Source organism: Manis pentadactyla, chromosome 4, assembly GCF_030020395.1.
Source record: "Manis pentadactyla isolate mManPen7 chromosome 4, mManPen7.hap1, whole genome shotgun sequence".
Taxonomy (NCBI): domain Eukaryota; kingdom Metazoa; phylum Chordata; class Mammalia; order Pholidota; family Manidae; genus Manis; species Manis pentadactyla.
In genome coordinates this window covers 14,391,276-14,408,735 of record NC_080022.1, presented here as the reverse complement: position 1 = coordinate 14,408,735, position 17,460 = coordinate 14,391,276, and the positions used below count along the sequence as shown (strand labels likewise).

The 17,460-nt window shown below is 49.2% G+C and overlaps 1 protein-coding gene across 1 annotated transcript; it reads left to right on the top strand.

The window, feature by feature from the left end:
• Positions 1-552: 552 nt before the first annotated feature.
• On the top strand, positions 553-6,603 carry PLA2G2D (phospholipase A2 group IID). Its single transcript, XM_036914503.2, has 4 exons — positions 553-615; positions 3,287-3,431; positions 4,131-4,237; positions 5,621-6,603. Exons 1-4 carry the CDS (start codon positions 576-578, stop codon positions 5,764-5,766), a joined length of 438 nt encoding a protein of 145 aa, XP_036770398.1. The 5' UTR covers positions 553-575; the 3' UTR covers positions 5,767-6,603.
• The last annotated feature ends 10,857 nt before the right edge of the window (positions 6,604-17,460 follow it).

The window sequence follows — 17,460 nt, the reverse complement described above, 5'->3', positions numbered from 1 at the left end:
GGTGGGGAGGAAGGGAGAAGGGGATTAAGGGGTATTACGATTAGCACTCACAATATAGGTAGGTCACAGGGAAGGCAGAATAGCACGGAGAAGACAAGTAATGACTCTATAGCATCTTACTATGCTGATGGACTGTGATTGCAGTGGGGTGTTGAGGGGACTTGATAATACAGGTAAATACTGAAACCACAATGTTACTCATGTGAAACCTTCATAAGATTGTATGTCAATGATACCTTAATTAAAACAAAAAGTTAAGGGTTCTTAATAGATTCACAGGTGATTTTAAATTTCTTCTTACTATATCTTCCAAATCTTCTACACTGAGTGTGTGTTGCTTTTGCAATCATAAAGTAAAATAAAATGAAATGAGACCAAAAAAACCAGGTACTAGAAATAAGAAAAATAAAATTCCCCATTATGAGAAAAGAGGAAACAGGGCATGGGTGGCCTCCAAGGGAGGTGGAGCTGAGAGGGGCGGGGTGGACCCAGTTGGGTGGGGGTACACCTGATATAATGGCTGCCTGCATGGGGGGGCCCCCCAGCTGCTGCTTCCTCTGCTCTCTCCTGGGATCATGGAACACCCCCTGCTGTGCATGCTGATGCTGTTTGCCGGTGAGCGGGCACGGGATTCACAGCTGGGAAGGGAAAAAGGGATGCGTAGGCCCTTTATCTCTTTCCTAGACGGAGTTGCTGTTCTAATCCCCACTGCTCTTGCACCCCCAGTCCTGAACCCTTCCCCTCTCCGACCCCACAAGCAGCCATCAGTGGCTGCCAGGTCCCTAGAATGGTGGCTTTGGCCAGAGACCTCTCGTCTGCCGAGCTGTGTGGCCTGCCTCTAGACTTCTGTAAAGCTGAGAAAAGAGATTTAGAAACGGGGGGCCTGCTGAGCTGACACCTGTGGTATCTACGACACAGGTCACAGAAATGGATCGCCCCACCTCATCTTGCTCCCCTGCGTCCCTGTCCCTTTGACCAAGTAAGAATCTTTTATATATGCACAGCGCTCTCTCTTTCCAGAACCTTTTCATTTTCATTATCTCCCTTGAACTTGGGAAGAAGGTTCTGTTGACTGTGGGTGGCAGGTGGGGTAGTTTCTATTCAGTCTTTAGCAGATCGAATGTAGAAACGTGGTTGCTAGTAAATTGGCATTTGGGTTTCTTAATCCACCTCAGAGTATTTGATGTTAGGAAGTGTTTTAAACGTGCTTTTATGTTACTTTGGGACTCCCAAATTCTAGAGAGGAACACATCTCCAGAGTTACAGTGAAAACTGGTAGGAAATTACACTTAAGCTACTGAAGTTCATCTCTCAGACATAAAAAGGCAGCACAGTGTAGAGATAAAATACCCAGATGAGCCTGCATTCACACACTGGCCCACCATCTCCTGCAGTGACCTTGGCCAAGTCACCCTACCTCTCTATATCCTCACCTGTGAAATGGGCACAGTAGCCTCCTCTTTGTAAAGTTACTAGAAAGGCTCCAACATATACAAAGTGTTTAGCAAGTGTCAGTAATAGTAAGCAAGCAATAGCTTAATACACAGCACATGCATGAGGGGGTAGCGATGTTGCCTTCCGCCACTGTGGCTGACCCTTGGGAGAGGGGCTCTGTCCCCACCATGGCAGCTAAGGATGGAAAGAGTGACCAAGATGGGAATACTGACAAGTTGGGCTAGTCCACCCCAGCCCTTATAACCACACAGCGAGTCCCTTAGTCTCTCAGGGCTGGCTTTGCCTCACTGTAAAATTATAAGAAATAGGACCACCACCCAAAGGCATTCTGAATCAAAGTTGAATTTATTGCTTGCCTGGCAGGGAACAGCTGCGTCATTCAGGCGTGAGTTTGTATGTCTATTTCTAGCTGAAATGGAAAGACTTAATGCAAAAAGAGGCCCAGAGGGACACCGAAAAGGCAAGGTCCCTGGCTGGCTCACCAGGTAGATGCTGACTCTTTTTGCAAAGGGCTGCCTTCAGGTTCTTATTGCTGAACCAGGGGTTCCAGAGGGCCTGGGATCATTTGTTAGTACCATCCAAGCCTAGCAAGATTTCCCTGAAACAGCCGCACAGCTAGAGCCACCATGTCAAAACAGGAGTGACAGTGTGGATTTCTGCACATTGAGGGGAGCCTCTGGGGATGCAACAGGCCTGCAAGTACCAGACACCACAAGTCTTCAGCTGCAGCCAAAGACAACCTATTTGAGATTTCACCCTTGGTCCACTGCACAGGTCATTCCCAACCCCCTCTTCCCAACCCCACCTCCCACAATTTAGGATTAAGTGGACATTGTGCATGAGGATCTAATGGACTCAGCTGTCACATAGAAGGACCCCTGTTTATTATTTACTTCATTTGCATGAGGACCTTTCATTATAATACCATTTATCTGAGCAGGTGGGGGAACCCCATAAGTAAGGTCCCCCAGCGGGGCGTCCCTGAGACTCTGGGCTCCGTCTGTGTTCCTGAGTCATCTCTGGAGATTACACACATGTACACTTCAGGCCCCTTCTTAACTGTTTGTTTCTCCCGAACTCTCCCCTAAATCCATTGACTTAATATATTTTATTTCTCCTAATTCAATGTAAAGGATTCCTCTCTCCCAATACAATAAATTTCCATTATGATCAAGTCTAACCAGCAGAACATGACTGACATGAAAAATATCCTTGAAAATCATTGATTTCCAAATCACACTGCCTCCCAGGAGAGTCACACTGTGCTCTTTAACATGCAGGTTTCTCCACGGGATGTGGGGGGCAGAGCTCAGCAGCAAGGATGAGTCTTCCCTGGGGACAGAGAATGGAACTGAACTGCCTTGGGTTTCTATCCTGGCTCCTCCAGTCACTGGCCGCTAAGACCTGGAGCAAGTCACTGAGCCTCAGTCTGCTCATCTCGAAAATGGGGATTAAACAGTACTTGTTTAACCAATGTCATGTCTTGGTTTTCAAAAATATACCACAGTTAGATAAGCTGATAATAATGAGATGAAACAAGGTGAGGGGTGTATGTACCATCTTTGCAACTTTCCTGTACATCTAGAAAATACCAAACTAAAAAGTTTATTTATGAAAGAAATAGTACTTATCTCATGGGGTTGGATGGAGTTAATAAATCACTACACAGAAGACCCATGTACACTCACTATCATTGCATGTTTTACAGCCATGGTGGTGATTGTCATTTTATTATCCAAGGTGACTAGTTTGGTCCACAGGTGCCAGGCCTGTGGCCCACTGGCCTCCCCTGAGATTCGTGTCCTCTCCTTGTTGCTGGGCTTCTTGGCAGGTGTGATTCCAACCCAGGGTGGGATCCTGAACCTGAACAAGATGGTCGAACAAGTGACCCGGAAGACACCCATCTTCTCCTATTGGCCCTATGGCTGCCACTGTGGACTTGGTGGCAAAGGCCAACCCAAAGATGCCACGGACTGGTAACCCTTCCCAGGCAGGCCCACGGAGGCAACCCTGCCCTGCCCCCACCCCGGACTCTCCCCTTTCCTCTCCATCCCTTTATTTGTCCTGTAAATTCATTCTGTGCTATTTGCTAGGAGCTCTACCAAGCTCCATGCAGTCCCAGCCCTCCTGGAGCTTGCCTTCTAGAAGGTTCTCCAGAGTCCAGAGGCCAATGCCTTGCACTCCCAAATCCTAACTTACTTAGACTACACACACACACTCCCCACTGCCATTACACAGTGTATTTAAAAAGTGCCACCTCTTTTTGTCATTACCTCATTTGATCTTCACAGCAACCCTGGGAATCAGCCAGAGGAGGAGGAGAGCCATCCAAGGCCTGGGTTGCTTCCCTGATCCAGGCTGTGTGACCTTGGGCAAGTGGCTTAACCTCCCTGAGTCTCAGTTTCCTCATCTGGGACATGGGATCATCCTAATACCTCCATCATAGGGGGTAGTGAGGATTTAGAGAGAATTTGCTGATAATTCAGATGCCTGGTAATAGGAAGCACTTGGTGTTAGCTGGCATGACCGTAGAGAAGACCAGGACCCTGCAGGCCTTGACTCTTGCAAGGTGACATGCACTTGCCCCTCTGGGACAGGGCAACCTCACCGGAGTCTGCCAGGGACCCATGCAGCCATGTCCCCTGCATGCCCCATCTCCTGTCCTCTTCCTCCAGGTGCTGCCATGCCCACGACTGCTGCTATGATCACCTGAAGCACCATCAATGCCGAGTCCTCACAGATAATTACAACTACACCTTTTCCCAGGGGCACATCCAGTGCTGTAAGTGTCCGGGTGTCAGGCTTGGAGTCAGGGGCTGAAGAAGGGAGTTCTGGCACTCACTGCCTTCATATGCTGTGTGATCATGCACATGCTACTCAGCCTCCCTGTTTCACTCAGTTGTCCAGTAGCAGTAGCCAGGCTGTGGAGGAGGAGCAAGCATGTGGTTGGGAATATGGAAAGGTCCAGTGGGGACTTTGATGCCTTCAAGGTCTGGAAGGCTAATAAGCAGCAGCTTGGATCCCAGACCCACCACCAACAGCTTTGTAACCTTGAACATGGTACTCATTCTCTCTGAACCTTGGTATCTGCATCTGTAAACTCGGGATGATAACGGCATAAAGTTAATTTGAGAACAAAAATGGTAACACACAGAATGAGCCTTGTAGATGCCCACTGCAGAGAGCATGCTGGGTAAATCACACTGGCTACCGATACTATTGTTACTACTTTCATCATTATTGATCTTCATAGCAACCCAGCCAAAATATGGCACCACCCTGATGATTTCCACTTAACTGACAAGGAAAGCGAGAATAGAGTGAAGAACTGTTTCCCATGGATCATACAGCTGCAGATGATAGGGCCTGGGTGGGAACCCACGTCCCCTGGCCCCTGGGTCCCTGCATAGAGGAAGGTGGCAGGCCCCAGGGCTGGGACTGAATGGGCTCATCACAGCAGGACCTTTTAATGAAAGGCTTAATAGTAATAATAACAGCAACAATAATAGCCAACCTTCACTGAGATCCTTCTCTGTGCTGAGGACTTTGCCTCCTGACTTTCATTCTTCCAACAGCCCTGGGGTGTCACTGTTATCATCATTTTACAGATAATGAAACTGAAGCACCATGGCCCCCCCGCCTCAGAATCCTTGTGCAGGCTGTTGCCTCTGCCGGGAGCACTGCCCCTCCTCCACGCTGGCTCTCCTGGTGGGGGCAGGCACCCCGATGGCAGCTCCCACGGTTCTTGATACTGAGTCAGGTCCCACTGTTGTGCCGCCGTGCAGTCCCTGCCTCGTTCCTGACTGCCTCCTATCACAGTTTGTGTATTGGCTTCCGTGGTTCTCAAATGTGGTTCTCAAATATCTGCCGCCACCTCCGCAGGAATGTGAACCTCACAGTCCCTTCCCCCGAGGACCACCACAGGATAGATGCTCAACTGTTTATTGAATGGGTGAATAAATAAATAAAGGAGCAGTGGTTCACAGGGAGGTGATGGTTCAAGCCCAAGGTCATGCAGCTGGAGTCAAAGCAGCTAGGAAGGGTACCCTACAGCGGAGCGAGGACTGTGCTGCCTTCAGGGGCTCCCTCCAGGGACCCTGGACCCACCCCCGGCTCTGGGTCAGGAAGGGACAGACACTAAGTTCCCCCCTTCTCCACCCCGCAGCTGACAAGGGGAGCTGGTGTGAGCAGCAGCTGTGTGCCTGTGACAAGGAGGTGGCCGTCTGCCTGCAGCGTAACCTGGACACCTACCAGAAGCGCCTGCGTTACTACTGGAGGCCCCACTGCAGGGGCAAGACCCCCATGTGCTAGCAGAAGCCCCCTGGCTGCTGCACCTCCCCACCCCATTCCTCAGCGTCTTGAGCTCAGGAAGTCCTACAGGGTTGCTGACACCCCTGCGCCAGTGTCTAACCCCCTGAACTAGCCTCGCTCCTTTAAAATACCCCTGGGAAGAGGGAGGGTCTCAGCCTGGCCCCTACTCCCCATCTTGCCTCCCGGACTTTCTAAACCTTCCCACAGGGCAGCGACTGTCTCCTCTGAGAGTGGATTGGAATCTTAGGAAAAGCTGAGGCCAGGTTGCCCCCAGGGACAGTGTTCAGGCCAAAGCAGCAGGCACGGGGGGCGGGGCCATGGGGCAAAGTATCTGCCGCCTCCACAGGAATGTGAACCTCACATGTCCGCTGCCCCCACACCCCCTACCAGTAGCCCCAGTCTCACCCGCTCCAATTCACTTCCCAAGCTGCAGCCAGACTGGCCTCTCTAAAGCATGGTACTGATCTTTCTGTCCAAGTGACTCTACTCCTTAAAACCCCGGGGCCCTCCACCACCCCCGGACAGGGCCTCTCACAGGAGTTGGCCACTGGCTCTGTCTGGTGCTGTGTCCCTTTCCCCAGCCAGGCCTGGAGGCCCTCACGGAGGTGGCCCATGCCTGACCTGGACCCAGTTGCATCCCTGGTGCCCAAAGCAGGGTCCAGGCCTAAGAGGGGGTTCCACAGATTCCTGCGGAGTGAGGCGCTAGGTGAAGCTGCCTTGTCCTCTTGCTCCAGGCACAGGCTCCACAAGCACATGCCACGGGTCCTCTCCCGCTCCCAAGCACTGGCTCAGCCTGGCGCTCGTGCAGAAATGCTCGGCTTGCCATCTCCAGGCGGCGAAGGCCTCCTCGGGGTCCAGGGACCACTTCCTGCAGAAGCCTCCCCTGGCTGATTCTTCCTCCTGCAAGCCTCCCATAGCTCTTCAGGGGTCTGCAGCTTGCCAGCCTTTATGCTGAGTGGAGTACATTGTGTGGGTTCCTCTGAGCTGCCCAACAGACTGGGACTCCTGGTGGATGGAGGCCACTTCTATCTCATCGTTGTTTCTGCTGCTCCCTCACATAGTAAATGTTCAGTGAATGCTTACAGACCAAAGGCACCCATAATGGATAGATGGAGAATGTGGGTGGTGTTGGTGTCCCACCCAGCTCCCCTCCTGACCCAGTTCCCCAGCCCTCAGCAAGCCAGGTGTTGGCTGCTAATGCTCACATCTGCCTCCTTCTCTTGAGGATTGCCCTTGCCCACGGGGAGCTTTCTGGCGCACACCCTGCACCCTTCCCCTCCGTGCTCACCTCTCACCCATGACTAGGTGGTATAATACCATGGTGGGTACAACTGCCCAGCCTCCAGCCTCCATGCAGGACCATCTGGACAGTACACTGTGTGCTCAGAGCTCCTTGCAGGATCAAGGCGAGGTTAGACACCTGGAGCCACGTCCTAGCTTAGCTTCGTCCCCTGGCTTATCCTGTTTTCCCTGTTGCCTTGCAGGTTCCTCCTGAGAGCACTCCTCAATAAATTACTGACTTGCACAAAAATCCTTGTTTCAGGCTTGGCTTTTAGGGAAACTGACTTTGGGTGGATGGATGGATGGTTGGACGGATAGGTGGATGGATAACTTTTTCATATAAGCATCCATGATCTGTCATTCATATGTAATTAATCATGTCTCCAGCAACAGAGGTGGGGCACCTGAGCCACTCACACCCCCAGCCTCTGACACACATATGTGAAACAGCTGACTGAGCATTTTGCTTCTGCATGAAGCTCAGTGGCTCATACGAGGCCGTGTAATAGGAATCAAGAACTATGGGCGCTGAGTTCAAATTCCACTCATACTGGACTAGTCATGTGACCTTACAGTGAGGAATCTTGGTTTCCTTGTGTGTGAACTGTAGATGAAATTAAGAAGAAAATAAGACAAGGTCAGTGCCTTAAACATGATTAATGCATATTAAGCTCTTAGCACTGTGCCTGACACATAGTCACCCTCCTTTAGTGTTAACTGTATTGTTCCTGCTATTATTGTGTACAGACCAAACCTGAAGCCACCCCCAAGATAAATCAAGAAGAGAAAGTTATTCATCGATGCTCCCTTCTTCCCAGCCAATTCTTCTGTCCTCCTGTGTGGCAGCTGAGTCCGTTAGATCCTGATGCACAATGCCCACTTATTCAAGACACATGGTCAAGAGCTGGTGACCCCTACTTGTGCATCAGAGTTCCCGAATGCCAGCTGGGCTCTGGGATTTTGTGAAAATATCAGTGTTGGCAGGTATGGGCATCATTTTTCCCATTTTATATTTGAGCAACATGTGGCTCAGAATGGTGACAGGAACTTCCTGAAGTCCCACAACCAGCAAAAGGCAGAGCTAGGACCTCACCCCAGAGCCTCCCGACCCTGCTCCCTGGCACCCTGCCCCCCTGGTCAGGAAGCTTCCAGCAGAAAACTGTGATTCGGTGGGCTTAATAATGAAGGTCTAGGGGGAAGGTGGCTCTTGAGTGGCTTGATGACATCATCAGTGACCAGTTCCTTTCCTGCTTTTGGCTGGCCACCCTTACTGTGCTGGCTTTGCCCTCTGGGTGGATCCTTCCAGTTCCAAGATGGGAGCTCCGGTCCAGAACTCAAGCCAACACATAACATCCAGCAGCCCTGCTGCCGCCGCCCGGCAGACCTCCCCCTCAGGACTACTTACCTAAGCCATGGTGGCTCAAGATGATGGGGGATTACTCTGCTTGGTTTAGATTCCTTAGGATTTATTTACCCTGGAAGGGGAGATGGTCAAAGTCCCTGAGTGGTGAGCAGCTGCTAGAATCAGGGTGTGGGGTTGTTGATAACATCGGTGTTGGGTGGCCAGCTCAGGGCTGGTCAGGAGCAGGGCTGTGCCTGCAGTGCCCCCTTCTGTGAGTGAAGCACCCAGTGCAGGGCCTGGTGGGCACACAGTGGGTAATCAGTAGGGATCTGTTGAATGAATGAATCAGCAGGTGGATCCCAGGTTGGTGAAGACATGGGACTCTGGACCAAGCGGTGGCATGGGTAGGTGGGCATGCCAGGCAGCCAGGCCTGAGTCCCAGAAGTAAGGCAAGACGCTTCCACCCTGTGAGGTCTCATTCTGGGCCAATTTCTAGTTACTGAAATTGGGTAAGAGGAGCTAAGGAAGCAGAGACTCACTGGCATCTTCTGTTCTCCACCCCCATCTTTCAAGCAGCCCTGGACGTAGGAGGTCGAAGGAGGCACACAGTCACTATGCTTCCTGCTCCTTCCAGGGTCAGGCTTGCCAAGTGCTGACCATCTGTTACCTTACCCCAGTCCTCCCACAGGGGAGGGATGGAATGAACACTGAACACCTGTGGTGCCCACTCACCCACTCCTCTAACTCTGTGGGGACACTGGTATTGTCACCTGCATTTTCCAGCTGTAGAAACTAAAACTTGGGCATGAATCACTCACTGATAAGTGGCAGGACTGGCATCCAGACCCAGGTCCCTCTAGCTGCAGGGCCATGTCTCACCTCACCTCCCACATTGTAAACCAGGATAGTTGGTGACTCAGCCCTGGGTGCCCCTGGGAGAGGAAGAGCCACGCCCAGGGGTGGGGAGGGGAGCTGTGGGTGAGACATGGCAGGACACCTGCAGAGAAGGGGCAGTGAGTCATGATGATGCTGATGATAACAGAGGCACACAGACGGAGCCCTCGCACTTGGAGCCACTTTACCCCCCAGACAGCCCCTTCACACCATTGGCTGACCCAGTCCTCAGACCACTCTGATCTGGGGTCCCACCTCTGTGCGGTGGGGGTGAGCCCAGGGGATGGTGGGCAGACGCTTCTCCACAGCTCTGTCTGTTTCCTGCTGGATCCAGTGCCAAGCGCCCATGCTCCTTTCGTACCTCCACACCCCTGGTGAGATGTGCAGGCAGGGCTGGGGCTCCTATCCCTCAAACCCTGTCTAGTGCCCCCTTGAGGGGCCATGGGAGCATTCGCACTTGGTGTCCCTGGCACCCTTGCTCCCTACTGAGGTCAGCCTGGGCAACCCAGAGTCAGGACCTGGCTGGCTCTCTCTAGATTGGGGTCCTCTGTATTGTTTTTCACTTTAAACAGGAGATTTTAAAACAGTTTTCAAAACCTTGGTGCAGGTCAGAGAAGTCAGGCCACGAGATTCCTTCCTTTTTTCTTGCTTCAGGTTCCTGGCCAAGCCTTGCCCACCTCCAGGCCTCTCCCAGGAGGCACACGTCCCCAGGCTCCTTGCAAGACTGGCCCTTCTGTCATCCACAGCAGCTCAGCTGACAGTCACCCCCTCGGGGGAAAATGTCCCTCCCTCCAAAACTGAAGCAGCCGCCTCCCCATCCTTACTTACTCTGTCTCCCTGTCTTATTTTAGTTCTCTGCTTTACACTTTCTGATGATTTACCTCAACACTTACTCATTCAACCATCTGTTTACCTTACCCCAGCCCTCCACCAGAATGTGAGCCCCGAGGATGCCAGGAGGGGCCACAGCATCGCCGGGGGCCAGGGCAACGCCAGGTGCACATGGAGCACGTGGAGCGTCTGTCGCATGAGTGAATGAGGGCTGATGGGAAAGCTCACCCTGTTTCTCTCAACGGGGTTACTTCCCAGCCTTGCGGCCTTGGGCTCGTGGTTGTATCTCTATTCCTCGACCTGTGATCAGTAAAATAGGGTTGTTTATGAGTCCCATGAAAGAGAATTTTTGACCAAACCCTCATCTTTGCTGATGAACGCTTTTGACTGGTGAGAAGCTTGGGACAGGGTGGAAGGGGAGGGTGCACGGATTGGACAGGGGGCGAATTGGATTACCTCCTATCAGGACTATCAGAAATCAGCCCTCCTTCCTCTACCAAGAACACTCACCGACTTCCAGGGGGGCATGGAAGTGGGGTCAGAGGTCATTCTTTGGGTGGGCTGCCTCTTCTGGAGCTCCTTCCAGGAGCCAGGCTGGGCTGGGGCAAGCAGAAACTGAGGCTGTCCCCTCCCCTCAAGGATCCAGCCCTAAGACCAGGCTGCCTTTGGTCCTGGCTCTGCTGCTGGCCTGCGGTAAGAACCCCTCCCCGGTCCCAAATCCCCCAGGTCTGGAAGCTGCAGAGGAGAAGAAAGACGAAAAAATTCAGCCATGGTGACTTCTGGCTTTCTAAGACCAAAGATGGGCAAATCCCATTTTCTGGCTTCCCATGTTCTAAGACATTCTATAAATTTTCTCACTTATACCTCATTACTCATCCCTGCCACGTGGATATTCTGTCCTTATTTTGCAGATGAGGAAACAGGCTCCAATATAAGCGAAACATCTCACCCACGGTAACTCACTTAGCAAGACGCGGCACAGGCAGGCTGGGAAGTAAACCGTGCTGGGCCCCCCATCCTGGTGCCACCCTCTCCAGCCCAGTGGCGCACCCCCTAAGACAGCAGGTCTGAAACTTCACCCTGGACCAGAATCCCCTGGGGATTTTCTTTAAAATGCAGGTTCTTGGACCCCAGAGGGCCTGATTCCATAGGTAAGCTGGGGCCCAGGAACCTGCATTTTTAGTGTGTGCTGCTGGACATTTTGATGCATCCGGCTGAGGATCATGATCCATAAAGGGTGCAGGTCCCTCACCTCTCTCACTGGACTCCCATTACCCCCATTTCCCCTCCACCCAGAATCTAGAGCAGGCAGAGGGTCCCCATGACCCGCCCCAAGGGTGATTAGCCTGTTAATACCAAGGTTTATGTGGGCACAGCTCACTGGGCTGAAAGATTGCAAACCCACATTCCAGATCAGATCCCATGCAAGCCCTGTTCCGTCAGCCTCCACTGCTGCATCTGTCGGGTAGGAGGGAGTGAAATTAATGCTTCCCAAATCCCAGCCTTTCACACAGCACCTTCCTGAGATTTGATTTAATATTTCATTTTTACTTTACTTTTTTTTTTAACTTTTCTTCATCTGAATACATTTACTTAAGAAGGAAACATATCATTCTAGTCATGAAATAAATGCAATGAAAATAAAACTCTTACTAGAGAAAGGAGGTGCCCAATCAATAGCTGGGTGAGCTGGCAAGTGCTAGAGAGGTGCCGAGGTCCCCCAGGCTCTAGGCTGAGACCACGTTGGCCTCGATGACTTCTGAAGGATGAAAAGGAACTGCAATGAGCCGGACAGACCGTGAGCTGGTGCTGTTTGTCCTCTACTCTGGGAAGCCCCCACACATGGCGAACACTGCTGGGCAGTATGGTAGAAAGTCCTGGAAACAGGGATGAGGACCATGGGGTCTGCTCTTGGGAAGCCAGAGCTTGACAGGGGAAGAGGGCAGTCAAAGAGTGCTGGGCTGGGAGCCCCCCAATACTAGGCCTGCTTCTGTCACTCCCTTGTGGTATGGTCTCGGAAGGGATCAGAATATGCCACCCCCAAACGTGCAGCTTTGGCATATGAATTACTCTGAGCTGAAGGCAACTGGGAATTGACAGAGGCAGGAAGAATTCTCTGCCTTCCCTGTATTTACCTAAAAGCAGGACCCACCGTTCCCTTTGAGGAAGGTGACTCCCTGCCCTGCACCAGGGACAGAAGAGCAACTCTTATCGTTGAAGATGGGAGTTGTGCCAAGATGAGCTTGCTCAAACAGACGTTACCAAAATAGCCCTGTCTTCCACTCATCCCCCAACATACTTCCTAGTCATTCCCCACGATTTATTGCCCTTTGAAGTCCAAACCCTCTTTCCTTTGTTAAAAAGGTAGATAAGACCCTGAGTCTAACCACTTCTTTGAGTTTCACTTCTTTTCTGTGAACTCCTGTGCCCTAAACATTAACAAATACCATGTGCCTTTTCTGCTGTTAATCTGTCCTTTGTTAGTTTAATTCGCAGGCACCCATGTACTAAGCCTAAGAGGGTAGAGGAAATATTTTTCCTCACCAACACTGGCCTGCAGTTGCCCGCTGACACCAAAATAACCAAGGCTAAAAAGCTCATGTTCGATGGAAAAATTAGTAAAACAGGATGTACAACGGTGTATCCATCTTGCCTCAAAGGGGAAAGTGTGCTAAATGAAAGGTCCACAGGAGAAATACTCCAATACAGTAGTCAAAGGGGTGGGTTCAGGGTCCCACACAAGAGGGTTGCCAGCTCTGGGGTCACCTGACTCCTGGAAGTGGGATCTTGGGCACAATCTTAGGTCATCTCTGGGCCTCGGTTTCTTTACCTATAAAATGGGAATTAGAATACCATCCACACAAGGTACGGTGAGGGGTGAATGACAAATCTCCGTAAAGTACTGAGCACCCATCTGGCATGTAGAGACTAGCCGCTGGGACCCAGAGCAGCTGTTTTTACTGTGATTGCTGTGGCTATTGTTGGATGACTGTCAGCAGCAGAGGCGGTGGCATCAACGTCGTCGTTTTATTGCCATTTCCTTCCTTCCCTGCAAGGCACATCCTCACCCAGGCCAGCTTGCTGGAGCTCCACACCTCTCAAGCAGGCCCCAGGGAAGTGGCCCTTCCTCAATTACTGCACCTATGGCCGCCACTGTACCTTGCAGGGAGTGGGGATGTTATGGCCTGTGAATGCCATCAACTGGTAATTTTCCCTTCCTGGGACAGCAGGCAAACTCGCCAAGGTCTGAACTGCAGCCCTGCCTGGGCGTCAGCTTGAGCAAAGGGCAGCCACATTGATTCCGCACACCTTTCCTGGGCAAAGAGGGTGGGCCCTGGGGTCCTACCCTTCTGCATTGCTTACCAGCTGGCTCCTTGACCTCTCTGGGCCTCAGTACCTCCCTCACGGGTTCATAGGAGGACTCAGTGGACCCATCGGCAAGCACACCAAGGACACTGTCCACACTGGGTCTGCTCCACTGTGCTCAGCACCAGGCAAGGCGGCGGGGTTCATGAAGAAGCCCCCGTCCCAGTCCTCAAGAGGTCCTGTTCCCACAAGGAGCTCTAATGCTGCTACAGGGAACCAGCTCAGGCTGGGGAGGACACCCCAGACTAGGTTTAGGTCCAAGCACCACTAACTTGGGTGTGACCTTAAGCAAGACAATTTTCTCTCCCTCTCTCAATTTCCCACTCTGTAAAATAGGATGTTTTGAGGCCATATTGGATCATGGATTTGCAAACACTTTGAAAAGCATACAATATTAACAGGTCTGGGGTGTTCTACCAAGAAAGGAAGTCCGCAAGCTGAAACATGTTAGGGCTTTGACTGGACGCGCAATATGATAGCACGATCGTCTCTAGCTAGAGAGATCCTAAGAGAAGGTAATAACAGGTTCGAGGTTTACAGCCAAGTTTATTTGAAACCTGACTAATCTCCGCGTCTGACAGCTGGCTCACTTTGATTTATAGGAAACCAATGATGCAACATTCCAGATTTATTAAATCAGCCATTTAGAAGTGATGAGTCAAGGAGTTTTAGACATGGCCACCAAACGATTTTCAGATTCTCTGAATTTATCAAGTTCTCAGACTTGATAAATGAATTTTTTGCCAGTTCCCAGAACGTATCATGAGTGGATGGATCAGTGAGTTTGAGATGTGACTGTCCTTTCTCCAAGATTCACCTCACATTCTCCCCAGCATCTTGCTGAAACAAGAACGGGACAGCTGAGGTACAGTGGGAAGATCAATGCAGAGGAACTGATACAATAACCAGGAATCTTCCGGGCAAGGGTAAAGTCCCAGGAAAACCAGAGCTAGACAGTAGATAAAGAGGTAAAAACAGATTTTAACCAGGAATGATTGCACTCGGGAAAAAAAGACCTCAAATAGAACTGGGCTCAAGGCCACATATGGCATGGACAAGTTGGGATTAACAGCCAAGGAGCAGGGTGGGGGTCAGTGGATAAAAAATTATTAAGAGGATACATCAGGGGAAAGAGGGGATTGCTAAACTGACTCGACAGGGTTCCTGTTGAAGACCAGGTGATTAGATGTCACCTAGGGGCTGGTGGGGGAGCGAGGAATTTGCTCAGATATCAGGGGTGAGGATTCTGGCTAAACCTACTCAACAGCATTGTTGCTCTGGAGGATGAGGCCTAGTCAAAAACGGTCTTAGAGGAGCCTGACTAAAGTCTGGTCAACTAGAAGTCTTTGTCAATGACCCCCCTTATTCAAGGAGAGAAGACACATTCTTACATCTGAACAACGAGTCCATTTCTCCTTCTGTCTGGTTTGGTTCATTATGGATCAGCGAAACCATCTGTTGGGACTTGGTTGTAGAGGGTGTTTGCTGGATGCTATGAGCAGGCAGGAATTTAATGGGAGAATTGCTGTGAAAATAGAAGAAAAACCAAGATTAGCAGTTGAGAACCCACTTTTCTGAGTCCACAAAGCAGCCAGTTGAGTGTGTTTCCAGTTGTTGGGCTCGAAGTAACTTTAGAGGTTGGAGTGAGCACAGCAGTGACAGTCCAACGAATGTCGTGGTTTGCAGTCTGAATGTCTTTGGTGATGGCATTGAGCGTTCTAGTACACTTGCTGAGTGACCCACAGAGCAACAGCGTGAAGGCTGCCCATACATGTTCTATTGTGGTGATTACTCTGAAGTTCATATCACATCCTCCAGCTTCTGTTTGCAGGGCTTTGGGTATAGGGACGTTTCACTTCTCAGTGATGCCAAGTCAGGAAAGTAGGAGAATAATTGGAAACTTTAATCACAGAACTAAAGCCAGATACTAGAGAACCCTCCAAGAATTGTGCTATAATTTTCCACTGATACACAGAATTTCTGTCTACAACCATTCCCTTTTATGATCAAAGATAAGCAAAGGTTATTGTTGTTTACAAAATAAGTCTGATCTCGCTAGACTTGGCATGATTATTTACATAAGGGCAGCAAGAATAATAATTGACCACAAAGGCCTTTTTGAGTTTTCTTTGCCTGAACCTTTCATAAAGAATCTCAGAGTAGACTTTTAGAAGCCTCACAAGGCTAGAAAGTCAAACCAGGAACCCACCACCAGACGTTGCCTTCAGAACCTACAGATTTGGGTGAATTCTTCTCTTCTGGAGGTCCCCAGAATATCCTGTTTCCTGGGCCTAACAAGAAGTAACCTTTCTTACTCAACTGTAAGGCTGGGAGCCCTGTGGGCCAGGTGCCAAACCAGTTTTTCTAAGAGGACTTTGTTAGCATCGGCTCCATGAAGTCAACCACTGGCCTTTAAAACTGTCTGGTCATATCTAATTCGAGAAAACCAAATGTGAGAATGCACATCATTCTCAGATATGACATTCCAGTCAAAGCCATGGTTACAAGACCAGTGTTTCCAATCATTTCCTGTTGTAAGGAGAACAGATTCTTACTAACTTATGCAAATAATTACATTTCTGTGAGAATATGAATACTCAATAAGAGTTCTGAATTTTTGAGGGATCAGGTAAGGATAAAAGACAAATATTTCATTTCTATTTACAAAAGTGTAGTCTACTAAACTGTTATGAGCACAGATACCTTAAGAGACAGGGAAAGAGAGGAGCTCCTTATATCTGGAAAACAGAACATTATAGAACAGTAATGTTCCACATCAAACTGTGATCACCCTTCATCAGTTCATCCAGTCCTTGAACTTGTTCTGGAACTTGTTCTGCTTGATCTTGGGTTTGGCAATTATTTGAACTCATGAGCTTCTCCATTAATTCTGCAAATCCTTACTCAACTCAGTGCTATGGGCTTAAAGTTACTTAAGCAATGCTGTCCTGAAGTATTCTGACCTGCAGTTGCTTGCAAATGTTTTCAGAGAATCAGATGAAAACAGCATCTGTAAATTACACAAGGCATTGAATGGCCGTGGCTAAAGATCTGATGAGTCATTGGACAAGGAAATTTGGTTATTTCTGTGGCACCCAACATTTAAACATGACTGAAATTATGACATTATATCAGGACATATCATGGACAGCAAGGACATTGACAAATTTCTAGGAATTTCATACAATTTCTGAAATGTGTTACCCATAAAATCCACCCTACAAAAGGGTAAGAAGCTATTCTTCTTTAACAATGCTTTCCATACAATTTAACATATTGAATCAACCCAACTACTTCCAACATCTCTCTTTTTACAAAGGGAAGGAACAAATCATTTGAGATTTTCCAAGGGTCCTTTGGGAAATCTCAAGGTCAGTTCAAGAACAAAAATATTTCATTTAGAATTTGATTTGGGGAAGGTTAGATTGTCCAAAATGTAAAAAACCTTAGAGCTTTTAAAAGTGTGAAATCTCGGTTCTCAAATAATCAAAGACGTGACAAAGTATAACATAGAGTACAGGAAATTATTCTGATAAGACAAAGGCTTAGCTCCTAGGCAGGTTACCTTTTATGTTCTTATTAATACCAGACCAATAATCCAAGAAAACTTTGTTGTTTTAACAGAGAGAAAACCAAATTTTAGTTTTGCATTAATAGACTTTTGATATCAAAGTTCATTTTGTAAAGACCCTTATAAATTACTCTATTCAGTTTCAGCCAGTTTGGCCACAAATAAAATCCCTGTTCTGCAAAACCTACCACTTTCTATATCCATTCAGGTTTGGTCTTATCTTTTTCCTCTTTCTCATTCTGGAACAACTTGTCATCTTCCTTTAGAACAAAATTACTCTATTTTTCCTTAACAAAAACATGTCCTTCATACCTTGTGTAGTTTTCCTTTTTGAAAACACATCCTAATTTCCTTGCATACATTGTTTCTTTTATTATGTTTAGAAATTTAATTTTCATATCTGGCAGAA